Source organism: Pantherophis guttatus, chromosome 6 (assembly GCF_059756535.1).
Source record: "Pantherophis guttatus breed Tessera chromosome 6, ASM5975653v1, whole genome shotgun sequence".
Classification (NCBI taxonomy): Eukaryota; Metazoa; Chordata; class Lepidosauria; order Squamata; family Colubridae; genus Pantherophis; species Pantherophis guttatus.
The window spans coordinates 3,733,377-3,748,094 of record NC_142068.1 but is presented as its reverse complement, the minus strand read 5'-3'; the positions used below and the strand labels follow the sequence as shown (position 1 = coordinate 3,748,094).

Genomic DNA, 14,718 nt, shown 5'->3' with positions numbered 1-14,718 from the left:
TAGCTGGCTGGAGAATTCTGGGAGTTGAAGTCCACAAGTCTTAAAGCTGCCATGTTTGAAGACCTCTGCCTTATGTCTTAAAGTTGCCAAGTTTGGAGAGCCCCGGTTTAAAAAAACGACGCGCTACTTACGCACCTGTTTGGCCAGCTGCTTACACTGTCTTGGGAAGAACCCGGGGAGTGAAGAATCAACACTTCAGCAACTGACTGGATATCTGGGTCAGCTCCACGGTGCATCAAAGATCGTCCGGAAGCTTCGGTTTCAACTGTCGTTTGGGAAAAAAAAGGGAGATTTTTTTTTTTGTACGCATGTTGTGCATTGACAATAAAGGTTTGAATTGTCATTCCGTACGTTGCAGGCCCATCGGAAAAGCTCAGGGGGATCGAGGTCATCTAGTCCACCCCCACTTTAACTCAACTAAAGCATCCTCAACATACAACTGTCTCGCCTCTGTCTGACACACTGAATTAAGGGGGAGTTTACTCCCTCTCTGTCAATTGTTTTTCCTACGAGGTTCCCCCACCCCCAACGTTGAATTCGAATCTACTGCTTTCACCCAGAATTTTTTAATTTTTTTTAAAATTTGATTTATATGCCGCCCTTCTCCGGAGACTCAGGGCGGCTTACAATGCTTTAAGCAATAGCCTTCATACTTTTGTATATTTATACAAAGTCAGCTTATTGCCCCCACAATCTGGGTCCTCATTTTACCTACCTTTGAAAGGATGGAAGGCTGAGTCAACCTTGAACCTGGTGAGATTTGAACTTGCAGTAATTGCAGGCAGCTGGTGTTAATCACAATGCTTTAGTCTGCTGCGCCACCAGGGCACTGTTCTTGGTTCTAGAGCGACACAGAACTGACTGGCAAGAAACCACTGAACCACTTACAGGTAGTCCTTGACTTACAACCGTTCGTTTAGTGACCATTTCAGTGGTGGGATACAAATAATTTAACAACCGGCTTTCTGCCCTAATGACCGCTGGGTGGGCGTGGCCGTGGTGGGCGTGGCCAGGAGGTGTGACAGGCAGCACTCGGTCTCCTGCACCCCCCTGGGAGCAAAAACAGGCTGCGGGAGAGGGGGTGGTGCCCCCCACACACCCCGTTTTGGGCCTAGGAGGCCTCCCTGCACTTTCTTGGGAGCCAAAATGGGGTGCGTGGGGACTCCTGGAAGGGGCGGGGCCAGCCAGCAATTTAACTACCAGTTTGCCCGAACCGGCTGAATCTCACCAATCGACCATTTGAAGTTACAACAGCACTGGGAAAAAGTGACTTTTGACCATTTTTCACACTTAATGACCATTGCACCATCCTCCACGGTCATGTGATCAAAATTTGGACTCTTGCCAACTGACTCCTATTTATGATGGTTGCACTGTCCCGCGGTTACGTCAACCCCTTTTGCGACCTTCTGACGAGCCCACAGGGAAGCTAGATTCACCTAACAGCCACGTTATTGACTTAATCAGCTGCGGTGATTCACTTAACGACTCGGGCAAGAAAGGTCGTAAAATGGGGCAAAGCTCCCTGAACAACTGTTTTGCTTAGCCACAGAAATCTGGGGCCCCAATTGTGGTCGTAAGCCAAGGACCACCTGTACAAGGAAAGATGGCCATTGGATCACATTTTAAAATTCAAAGTTATATCTCTCCTTCAAACCTGAGCTTCCCCAAATGATTACGACAACGCCGGCTCTTTGGGGATTTCACCTCTGAGCTGCTCGAACTCAAGACTTACACGTCGAGGAGAACGGGACCTCCGAAAGAGAGCTGGGCCTCTTCCCGCTGCGTGTCGGAGGCCGGGAATTTGAGCACCGTGGAGCGTATATCTCTTTGCTGCTGGAAGAAGCGGCTTCGTTTTCCAACCTGGAAAAAACAAGATGGTGGAGAGATGAATGCCGGGGTCATTTAAACTGTTATCGCTGGGTGGATTCTACACCTTCCCAATTTTCTGTAATTGAGAAGAGGATAATTTTGAATTACAGATTAGCGCCAGGGCCATGATGGTACGGTTTCCCCTTTCAATCAATCAGAATAGAACTGGAGTTGGGAAGGAATTGAACCAGTTATGAAATATATAATGTGTAGAGGAGAAGAATATATATAGATATATAAAAGAATCGAAATGAAATGTCAATTATAAGATACGATCTATGTATATGAATATTTTATTATGGTTTTAATTGTTTTTATAACTGTTTGATAATTCAATAAAGTTTATTAAAAAAAAAGAAAAGAAATGGGTCAGAATAACAGAGTAAGAGAGTTGCAAAGGAGCCGAGAAGTCTTTCGTCCAGCCCTATCCCATTTCAGACAAGTGGCTGTCCAGCGTCTTCTTAAAAATCTCCAGTGATGGAGCACCTGCAACTTCTGGTGGCAAGCTGTTCCACTGGTTAATTGTCCCCACCATTAGGAAGTTTCTCCTTAGTTCTAAGTTGCTTCTCTCCTGGATTAGTTTCCATCCGTTGCTTCTTGTCTTGCTTTCTGCTGCTTAGATTGTTTTAGAGTAGAAGAAAGCTGGAAGGGACCTTGGAGGCCTTCTAGTCCAACCCCCAGCTCAAGCGGGAGACCCTATACCAGGGATGGCGAACCTTTTTGCCATCGTGTGCCAAGAGCGGGGGGAGAGGGGGGGTCGCATGCGTGTGTGCCCACATCCATAATTCTATGCGCCTCACTCCCGTGCATGTACATGCAACCCCCCCCTCGCTTTGTTTTTGTTTTTATTGGATTTATATACCGCCCTACTCCCGAAGGACTCAGGGCGGTGAACAGCCACAGAATAAAACACATAAATACAAAAATTTAAAATAGAATAAAAACGAATTAAATAATTTGGCTGAGACAAATTTAAAATACCCAATAATTTAAAAACAAATTAAAATTTACATTTAAAAGAGGAAAAGATTTAGGCCAGGCCAGCTTGATGAAATAAGAAAGTTTTGAGCGCGCGACGGAAGGTGCGCAGATCCGGGATCCTCCGTATCTCCGGGGGGAGCTCGTTCCAGATCGTAGGTGCCCCCACAGAGAAGGCTGTCCCCCTAGGGGCCGCCAGTCGACATTGTTTGGCCGATGGCACCCGGAGGAGCCCCTCTCTATGGGAGTGTACTGGCTTCCCCCCGCTCCTGGCACGCGATGGCCTAGTGTGCCCAGTAGGCCTGTTTTTCTCTCTCCCCAGGCTCCAGAACCTTTCTAGGAGCTTGGGGAGGGCGAAAACGGCCTTCCTCACCCTCCGGAGGCCGGAAATGGCCCGTTTGCCAACTTCCGGAAGGCCTCCGGGCGGAGGGGAGGCTGTTTTCGTCCTCCCCAAGCTCCTAGAAAGGCTCTGGAGCCTGGGGAGAGAGAAAAACAGGCCTTCCCCACCACCTCCCGAGGTCCTCAGGAGGCAGGAAACAGCCTGTTTCCCAACTTCTAGTGGGCCCAGAAGGCCTGAAAATCAGCTGGCTGGCGTGCGCATGTGCACCTGAGCTGAGCTTATGTGCCCACTGATATGGCTACGCGTGCCACCTGTGGCACGCGTGCCAAAGGTTCGCCATCATGGCCCTATACCATTTCAATCCAATCTCTTCTTGAAAACCTCCAGTGATGGAGCACCAACTTCATGAGGCAAGCTGTTCCACTGGTTAATTGTCCACACAGTTTGCCTCCAGAAGCTGTCGGTTAGAAGTTTCTCCTAACAATTTTTCTCTTTTCCTTCCAGAAGTGGAACCAAAAGTTATACAGCTAGTCCTCAACTTAACAAGATATAGTGACCATTCAAAGTTACAATGGCACTGAAACAAGTAACTTATGACCGTTTTTCACACTTAACGACCACTGCAGCAACCCCGTGGACACGCGATTAAATTTGGATGCCTGACCATTGGCTCATATTTATGACGGTCCCAGTGTCCTGGGATCCACTTTTCTGACCTTCTGGCAAACAATGTCAATCAGGGAAGCCAGATTCGCTTAACGACGGTGTTACTGATTTACCAGCTGTAGGGATTTCACTTAACAGAAGAGTCGTAAAATGGGGCAAAACAAATTTCTCACTTAGCAACATATATTTTGCTCAATTGTGGTTGTTAAGCTGAGGTTCAGATCTCCCTGAGCATGCTGGCTGGGAATGATGGGAAGAGATGAGTGTCAGTTTGGAGTAGTGGTTAAGGGGCTGCCTAGAAACCAGGAAATGGTGAGTTCTAGTCCCGCTTTAGGTCCAAAAGCTGGCTGGGTGGACCCATGGGCCAATCAGCAGCAGACTGTAAGTAACTAGTCCCACCTTAGATATGAAAGACAGTTGGGTTACTTTGGGCCAATCACCAGGAGGTGATGAGTTCTAGTCCCACCTTAGGTCTAGAAACTTGGGGAATTCTAGTCCATTTTAGGCATGGAAGCCAACTGGGTGACCTTGGGCCAATCAGCAGGAGACAGTGAGTTCTAGTCCCGCCTTATGCTTGAAAGCCAGCTGGATGACTTTGGGCCAATCACCAGGAGACGTTGAGTTCTAGGCCCACCTTAGGCATGAAGGATGGTTGGGTGACTTTGGGCCAATCGCCAGGAGATAAATGAGTTCTAGTCCCGCCTTACGCATGATAACCAACTGGGGGACTTTGGGCCAGGCCCTCTCTCTCTCAGCCCAAACCCACCTCACAGGGTTGTCGTTGTGGGGAAAATAGGCAGAGGAAGGAGCATTATGTATGTTTGACCCCTTGAATTATTTATAAAAATAGTAAAGATGGGATAAGAAAGCAGGCAGACAGACGAGGATAGATCGATAGATAGATTGATAAATAGATCGAGAGATTGAGAGCTAGAAGATGGATAAATAGATGGATGAGAGATGATATAGATAGATAGATAGATAGATAGATAGATAGATAGATAGATAGATGATAGATAGATGATGGATAGATGATGGATAGACAGATGAGAGATAGATAGATAGATAGATAGATAGATAGATAGATAGATAGATGATGGATAGACGGATGAGAGATAGATAGATAGAAGATAGACGGAGGATATAGATCGATTGATCGATCGATCGATCAATAGATAGATAGATAGAAGGATGGATGATGGCTAGACGGAGGATATAGATAGATAGATAGATAGATAGATAGATAGATAGATAGATAGATGGATGGATGATGGATAGACGGATGAGAGATAGATAGAAGATAGATGGATGATGTATAGACATAGGATGTAGATAGATAGATCGATAGATGGATGGATAGACGGATGAGAGATGATAGATAGATAAATAAAAGGATGGATGATGGATAGATGGAGGATATAGATAGATAGATAGATGGATGGATGATGGATAGATGGATGACAGATAGATAGAAGATAGATGGATGATGGATAGACGGAGGATGTAGACAGATAGATCGATAGATCGATCGATAGATGGATAGACGGGTGAGAGATGATAGATAGGTGGATGGATGGATGGATGGATGGATAATGGATAGACGGAGGATATAGATAGATAAATAGATAGATAGATAGATAGATGGATGGATGGATACATAAGATAATGGATAGATAAATAGATGGATAGATGATAAAGTCTTGGTGGCGCAGCAGATTAAAGTGCTGTTAAGTAACACCAGCTGCCTGCAATTACTGCAAGTTCAAATCTCACCAGGCTCAAAGTTGACTCAGCCTTCCATCCTTCCGAGGTAGGTAAAATGAGGACCCGGTTTGTGGGGGCAATAAGCTGACTTTGTATAAAAAAAAGAACACCACTTTGGGGGCCCCCGAAAGCCCTACTAATCAGGTATATACAAAAGTATGAAGGCTATTGCTTAACGCATTGTAAGCCACCCTCCGGAAAAGGGTGGCATATAAATTGAACCAATAAATAAAGGTAGGTAGGTAGGTAGGTGGACAGAAATCAATCAATCAATCAATCAATCAATCAATCAACCTTGCTAGATTTCCACCTGTTGTCTCAGAGCTGGCAGGAAAAGGCTTTCTATGTTCAGTTTCATCAAAACTGGCTTAACATAGTTCCTGAATGAATTCATTTTCCGGGTGTGCATAATTCCACCAACAATGCAAAACTCACAAGGGGATTAGATTAACCTGAGTTTCGCTTAGCCTAATGCAGCTGGCGAGGTTTTCGACGGCCCGAGCCCCAACTTTCGTCAAGGCAAGCACAAGGAAGCAAGCTTTCGGTGCGTCTTCTTGGGATGACCTCGGATGGGGGTAACCCCTCTTTGAAGAACTGACAAGCAGACAAAAAGACAAAAAGCCTCTTTGACCAGGCTTCTCCAAAGCCCCTCCACGAGGAGACCCTTTTAGGCAAATGATCGTCCAATCTCTTCTTGAAAACCTCCACTGTTGGATCACGCACAACTTCTGGTGGCAAGCTGTTCCACTGGTTAATTGTCCTCACTGTTAGGAAGTTTTTCCTTAGTTACAACTTGCTTCTCTCCTTGATGAGTTTCCATCCGTTGCTTCTTCTTTTGCCCTCAGGTGCTTTGGAGAATAGCTTGACTCCTTCTTCTTTGGGGCAGCCCCCGAGATATTGGAAGGCTGCTATCGTGTCTCCCCTAGTCCTTCTTTTCATTAAACTAGCCATGCCCAGTTCCTGCAACCGTTCTTCGTATGTTTTAGCCTCCAGTCCCTTCATCATCTTCGTTGCTCCACATCTGGCAATGTGATCCCTGAGACGAAAGTAATCTGCTTTGCCTTCTCAGATTTCTCCTACCAAGGTTAAGCAACGGGAGACCAGTTTAAATTTAAATTTAAGTTTAATGCGATTTATATGCCGCCCGATATCTCCACTGGACTCAGTTGGTGTGGGATTTCTTTCTTTCTTTCTTTCTTTCTTTCTTTCTTTCTTTCTTTCTTTCTTTCTTTCTTTCTTTCTTTCTTTCTTTCTTCTTTTTTAGATATATTTTTATTGTTTACATATGAATATATTGAATACAGCGTAATTGTCCTGGCATTCCACTTACCATCAAACAGGGTGGATTTGATTTAAATCGAGTTGATTTAAATCACAATTTAAATCATGATTTAAATCCCTAGTAAAAAGGCTTGATTTAAATCGACTCGATTTAAATCATAATTTTTAAAGAGCAACGGTCATCTCTGCTACTCCTTTGACCCGCTGTTGACTCACCGATAGTCCCAGTGTTGCAGAATATACAGCCTCCTGCTACATAACTCAGCTCCGTTTCATGCTCAATAAACTAAATTATTTATGTATCTTAAATAGAAAACTATCTTACGATAGATTTTTACCCCAAAAGTTTTTTATTAAAATAAATTCGATAAAAATAAAAAAAATCCTATTTAAATCAAAAAAATCCGATTTAAATAAAAAAAAATCTGATTTTTTTGATTTTTTTAAAAAAATCATTGATTTTTATCCACCCTGCCATCAAACAATATACTATTTTAAACAATGCTAGTGTTGTACAATAGTTTCTGACCATCATATTCTACTACAATGATGGCTAACCTTTTTGCCGTCGTGTGCCAAAAGCATGGGGAAGGTGGGGGGGTCTTGTGCATGCCCCCCCATGCCACGCCCCACCGTGCATGCGTGCACGACTCCCCCGTGCCCCATTTTGGCCCTAGCAGGCCTCCCCAGAAAGGGCCCATTTCCCGACTTCCGGTGAGCCCAATAGGCCTGTTTTTTAACCTTCCCCAGACTCCAGAGACTTTCTTGGAGCCTGGGGAGGGGAAAACGGCCTCCCCCACCCCCTCGCAGGCCCTCCAGAGGCCAAAAATGCCAAGCCCTGTACTTACCCGGCATCCAAAATGGGCCACGTGGAGTCTCCTGGGAGGGGAGGGGCCCAGCCAAAAATCAGCTGGCTGGCGCGCGCATGGACACTGGCGCTGAGGCTCGCGTGTCCACAGATATGGCTCCACGTACCACCTGTGGCACATGTGCCATAAGTTCACCATCACGTTTCTAGTATGTCAACTTACCTATCATTCCAATACTTACATTTCTATATCGAATATTAAAAATCACATCTCTTTCCACGCCCACCTCACCTGATCCTTTCGCATGCCAACTTCTACCTTGTGTATCTAACCGCTGATAAAAATCTATGTGGAATAGTATTCTGTATCTCCTTTTATCTTTTGTTTTTAGGGTTAGTCTAACGGTGTGGGATTTCTTGTACTGGGCACTGGAGATGGACAACCTCTTCTAGATGCTCACTAGCTTTCCAGGTTGGGTGGCTCCAGAGAAGGTGGCAAATAATCCTTCAGGGCGTCCTGAGGGACTTCAGGATGGAGCCATCTCATAATACCTCAAAAAATCTGAGTGGGTGGTTTGGGGGTGATGGTGCTACAGGCAATCCAAAAAACTGGGCCACCCCGGAAGGATTTGACCCGACTGTGGGGGAGAAGGCTGAGAGAAGCCAATATGGACTCAAAGGCATCGAAGTTGCTTCGCAAACTCCACTCTTTGCTTCAAAAGCGGGCGAGCCTCCAGAAGAGGCAAGCAGATCAGGCATGGCTGGTAGAGTTGCTTGGCCCTCAGAACGTTTTGGGAGAATCGTCTTCTCTAAATCATAGAATCACAGAATGACAGACCCGGAAGGGACCTGGAAGGTCGTAAAGCGAGCGAAAACTCACTCAGCAACTGTCTCGCTTAGCAACGGAAATTTTCGGGCTCCGTTGTGGTCATACATCAAGGACCACCTGTACTTTCAAACAACAAAGAGCCATTTTTGTTCCACCAATGGCCTATCTGAATTGGAATCAGTTCCTTGGCCCGTCAGTCACTAAGCAATCAGAGTCTTTCCTGATTCAGATGAAAACTGGAGTTGTAAACTGTCTGCACTGCTGGTTATCAGACCAAATCTTGATGGATCTGTGTAGAACAGCGTTTCTCCACCTGAGTAAGGTGAGTGGCCTTACAGATTGCCAATTCTACAGAAGATCTCAGGACTTCTTAGACCTTGGGAGATAAGAAATGAGCCTTTGGAACAGAATGCCTCTGCTTTCCAGCTGAGGCTTTGGAAACGCGACCAAAAAATAGAAAGAAAGCAACGCATGCAATTTAGAAGAGAGACCGTCCCTAGCTGAGGGCGAGGGAGTTTTTGCAAATCCAGCTGAAAAGGAAATTGCAATTTCCCGTTGCTTGGAAAACGCCATAAAACCATAAAGAATGGTTTATGAACTAGACCTCAAATCTGCCCCCCCCCCAAAAATGTATCTTTTTGGAAAACCATTAAAACATTAAAAATTGGAGCCTTCATTTTAAGGGTACATCATTCTAGGGAAGATTATTCAAAAGTTGAATTTCATCCTCTCTGTCTGTTTTTTTTCCTGGGGGAGGAAAAACCCTGCGTGGTTACTAAGTGCAGGCGTTCCTCGATTTATGACCCCGATGGAGCCCACAATTTCTGTTGCTGAGTGAATTTGGCCCCCCTTTTTTTACGACCTTTCTTGCCACAAGTGGTTAAGTGAATCACTGCCGTTGATAAGTTAGTAAACTGGTTGTTAAGTGAATCTAGATTCCTTGTTGATTTTGCTTGTGAGGAGGTCGCAAAACGGGATCACGTGACCCCAGTGACACTGCAACGGTCGTTAAGTATGATCCGGTTGCCAAGGATCTGAATTTCGATCATGTGACTGTGGGGGATGCTGCAAAGGTTGTAACTGGGAAAAATGGTCCTAAGTCCCTTTTTTCAGTGCCTTCGTAACTTTGAACGGTTCATTAAATGAACTGCTGTAAGTCGAGGACCACCTGTATTCTATTTTAACTTGCTCATGCGTATTGCCTAAATGCCATTAAATCATTGAATTTTTTTATTTAACGTTTGTACCTGTTGCCTTCCAGATATGTATAAAGTCATTTGAAAGGCTTCTTTTAAAGGAAATTTATCAATTATTATTTTTTTTTTTTTGCAGGATTGGGGAATAAATAAGGTGCTCTTTCCATATATTTAGAATATTGGACATGATTTTGATCAATGCATTCTTTGTGTGTCTGAGCCGGCAAATACAAAGAGTCTTCCGTTTTATTTTTATTTTTTTCCCCTCTATAGCTGGTTTGAAGAAACTTCCAGTTTCGTAATAGGCCCAAAGTCACCTAGCCAGCTTTCATGCCATCTCCGGATGATTTATATATTTGTTTGTTTGTTTATTATTATTTGTTTGTTTGTTTATTATTGTTTGTTTGTTTGTTTACCACCTTTATTGAGAGACATGGTGGTCAGGTACGCTTGCCTCCCACTCAGAAGGTTGAGAGTTCAATCCTGGGTAGCGGCAAATGTTTCTCTCTCAGGGCACAAAGAGAAAATATCTGCTGCAAACTCCATGTAGGCATCAGGAAGGGCATCCGGCTAGTAAACCCTCAACTCCATCCAGAAGCCCCGACTCTACCCTGAATAATTAAGGGATTACAGGGTCGTAAAAAATGAGATTTATCACCTTTATTATTTCTGTAAGTAACTCTGCGTTACAAATATAGCTAATACTCCTTCCTCCTTTTATTTCCCCCAAAACAACAATCCTGTGAGGTGGGACAGAGAGGAATTGATCCAAAGTCATGCAGTTGGCTTTCATGCCTAAAGTGGGATTAGAATTCCGAGTCTCCTGGTGATTGGCCCAAAGTCACGCAGCTGCCTTTCATCTCTAAGGCAGGACTAGAACTCCCAATCTCCTAGCAATTGGCCCAAAGTTACTCAGCTGGCTTTCATCCCTAAGGCAGGACTAGAACTCCCAATCTCCCAGCGATTGGCCCAAAGTCACGCAGCTGCCTTTCATGTGTAAGGCAGGACTAGAACTCCCAATCTCCTAGTGATTGGCCCAGAGTTACTCAGCTGCCTTTCATGCGCAAGACAGGACTAGAACTCCCAATCTCCTAGCGATTGGCCCAAAGTTACCCAGCTGGCTTTCATGCCTAAGGCAGAACTAGAAATCCCAATCTCCTAGTGATTGGCCCAAAGTTACCCAGCAGGCTTTTATGCCTAAAGCAAGATTAGAACTCACCGTCTCCCAACGATTGGCCCAAAGGAGAGAAGAGGAGAGGAGAGGAGAGAAAAGAGAAGAGAAGAGAAGAGAAGAGAAGAGAAGAGAAGAGAAGAGAAGAGAAGAGAAGAGAAGAGAAGAGAAGAGAAGGGACCTTGGAGGTCTTCTAGTCCAACCCCCTACTTAAGGCAGGAGACCCTATTTCAGACAAATGTCTGCCCAATCTCTTCTTAAAAGCCTCCGGTGTTGGAGTACTCAAAATTTCTGGAGACAAGCCCCTCCGATGATTAATGGTTCTAACTGGTAAGGTAAGGAGCAAAGCCTGAGAAACAGGCTGGTTTCTTAAAACAACAACAACAAAGCCATAAAAATAAAAAAAATAACGGCAGCAATTTTGCAAAGCAGGTGGACGATTATCTCCCTGTAGATCTCCCGTTCGTGAGCCCTTGAGCTTTCCAAGGAGCAGGGTAAGGTGTATCTCTTCACGATCTTTACATTCCTCCTGACTTTCAATCTCTCTTAATTTGTTTATTTTGGCCGGGGTGCATTTTAGCTGCTTCGGTTCGGTTCCCTCTGGTACAAACCCGAAGGGAAAGGTCTCGCACCAGAGGTCGGAAACTAGCAGCCCACTGCCAAAAATGGACCCACAAGCCGAGCCTCGGGTTCAGAGTGCTGTGACGCACCCACCCACCCAGGGATGCGCTGTCAAAATTTAATACCCCCACCTACTTTGCAACCGTCATAGAAATTGCCAGTGTGCTCACAGAAAAAGATGGCAATAAAGGCTATCCTATCTCCTATCCCAGGGGTCTGCAACTTTAAGCACTCCAAGAGCCATTTGGACCCGTTTCCCACAGAAAAGAAAACACCAGGAGCCACAAAACTCTTCCCGTGTCTGACTATTTCTTGAGCAGCCACAAAACTAGCATATGTAGTTGAATTAAACGTTCCGTTTTCTTCTGAAACTTTTCTTTTCTTGGATTTATCCATGGCTGGCCTACCGGGGATTGAAAAGCTCAATAAATCGCGTGCCGGCGGGTGTCGCACACTGGCGGTTGTGACGCATATTTTGAGTGACAGGGAGCCACAGCAGAGGGGAGAAAGAGCCACATGCGGCTCCAGAGCCGCAGGTTGCTGACCCCTGTCCTATCCTATCCTCTTTTCTATCCTATCCTATCTCCTATCCTATAATCTTTCCTATCCTACCCTGTTTCCCCAAAAATAAGACCCAACCGGAAAATAAAGCCTAGCTATTGTGGCTCCGTTACCTGAGCCTGTGTCATCGGCAGGAGAGGACTCCGAGAGTGAAGGAGAGGAGTTGGCAAGGCCTCCCTCTCCAGGACCCTCCTCTCTGGCAATGCCTTCGGTATCCGCCGAAGGGCAAGAGATAGGGTCGGGGCCAAGCACGTCCACGCAGCCACAGATGGACAGTGATGAGGGTAATGAGTCTTGGCTGGATCCACGCCAGCGTCACAGAGATAAGCGCGCGCAACAGAAGAAAAGGCGTGCCCAAGATTAGGCTGAGTCACTGGACCACACCCCACAGGGTATAAAAGGGAGCGTGGTGGCCAGTCAAACCTTGTGATGAACAAAGCTGAAAGCTTCCACGCCATTCCGCATTGCCGGACTTTTGCTATAGACTTTCCTGGATTATCTCTGGACTTGATTGACTCTGTAATTATTGAGCTTTTTACTTTGATGTACCAGAAGCGGAGAGAAGTTATCTCTTTCCTTTGTAGTAATAAACTCTTGGCAGGCAGCCACTAGGTTGCTGCCAAGTTCCGTTATCATAAGGAAAAGGATTTCGTCGGCTGGTTTGGTCTTTAACTCTTGGACGTCTGTTGGTGTGTGTGCGTGTGAGACGGGGACAGAACACTAGCATGATTTTTCAGGATGCTCGTAATATAAGCCCTACCCCAAAAATAAGCCCGTTAAGATCGTCAGTAGACAGAGGAGTTTATAAGACCGGGTCTTATATTAATTTTTGCTTTAAAAGACGCATTAGGGCTTATTTTCTGGTTAGGTCTTATTTTGGGGGAAATACGGTATTAAATGCATCCATCTGGTTGACGATCTTAACTGGGGCTTATTTTTGGGGTAGGGCTTATATTACGAGCATCCTGAAAAATCATGCTAGGATTTCTTTTCCGGCTGGGTCTTATTTTTGGGTGAAACAGGGTATCTCCTAACCTATCCTATCTCCTATCCTAACCTATCCTATATCCTATCCCTATCTTATCCTGTTATTCTAAAAACAAGTAAATGTAACAGGAATTTGTATGAATTTGTGTGTACCGGTATTCTTTGACATACGACCAGAATTGAGAGCAACATGTATGTTGCGAAGTGAGAAATTTGTGGAGCTTTGCCCCATTTTACGACTTCTGGCCACATTTGCTAAGTGAATCGTTGCAGTTGTTAAGTGAGGAGCACGGTTGTTAAGTGAATCTGGCTTCCCCCATTGGCTTTGCTTGCAGGAAGGTCGCAAAAGGGAATCATGTGACCCCGGGACGCTGCAACCTTGAGCCTTGGTAGTACAGTGGTTTAAAGCACCCTGTTATTAAGACCAGCTGCCTGCAATTACTGCAGGTTCGAATCTCCCCAGGCTCAAGGTTGACTCAGCCTTCCATCCTTTCTAAGGTAGGTAAATTGAGGACCCAGTTTGTGGGGGCAATAAGCTGACTTTGTATAAATATACAAAAGGATGAAGGCTATTGCTTAACGCATTGTAAGCCGCCCTGAGTCTCCGGAGAAGGGCGGCATATAAATCAAATTAAAAAAAAAACCAAAAACTGTCATATATATGAAACCAATGGTCAAACATGTCAATCATGTAGCCATGGGGATGCTGCAGTGGTCCTAAGTGTGAAAAATGGCCATAAGTCCCTTTTTTTCAAATGCCATTGTAACTTCGAATGGTCACTAAATGAACTGTTGTAAGTCGAGGACTGTCTACAAATCTACCAGAGGGTACAAGTAAACTTCGATTTATAACCACAAGTAAGATGAGACTTGCTAAGCAAGACAGTGGTTAAGTGAGTCGCACCTCATTTTGCAACCTGTCAAGCAAATTGCTGCTGTTGTTAAGCGAATCACGGTCGTTAAATGAATCCCACTTCCACCTTTGATTTTGCTGGTCGGAAGGCAGATGGGAAGGTTGCAAATGGCAATTAAGTGACCCCAGGATGCTACAACTGTCGCAAATACACACCAATCGGCAAGCACCTGAAGTTACAACGGCATTGCAAAAAGTGACTTATGACCGTTTTCACACTTACGACCGTTGCAGCATCCCACGGTCACACGATCAAAACTCAAGAGACTTTGCAACTGACTCATATTTATGGCGGTCGCAGTGTCCCAGGGTTATGTGATTCCCTTTTGCGACCTTCTGACATGTGAAGTCCACGGGGAAGCCAGATTCACTTAACAACCATGCTACAACTTAACAACTGCAGTGGTTCACTTAACAACCGTGGTCGTAAAATGGGGCAAAGCTGACTTGCAAGATGTTTCGCTTAGCAACAGAAATGCTGGGCTCAATTGTGGGCGTAGGTCGAGGACTAACTGTACCTCATGTTCTTTCTGGCCCCCATTTTTCTAAAGGAACCTTCTTTTTTTAAAAAAAAAACACAAAAAGAACCCACAACAAGCTCCATTTTCCTCGTGGCTGTGGTTGCCTTTTATTTCGTCAGTGCCTTTTCGTCTCTGAATTCCATCTCTATGAATCAGAAGCATCCCTAAAAGGAAAAGGCTCTCCAGGTTTTGGTGGGTCTGCCCAGACTT

General features: G+C 45.0%; 1 protein-coding gene across 2 annotated transcripts in view; it reads right to left on the bottom strand.

Annotated features, from left to right (window-relative positions):
- Positions 1-14,718, bottom strand: part of ARMC9 (armadillo repeat containing 9) — a 138,813-nt gene that overhangs the window by 18,923 nt on the left and 105,172 nt on the right. For both annotated transcript variants that reach the window (XM_087872020.1, XM_087872019.1), the window contains 2 exons: positions 1,736-1,863; positions 136-265 (listed from right to left, as the gene is read on the bottom strand). In XM_087872020.1, the coding sequence (XP_087728146.1) occupies positions 136-265; positions 1,736-1,863 (258 nt within the window). The remainder of the gene's footprint in view (positions 1-135; positions 266-1,735; positions 1,864-14,718) is intronic.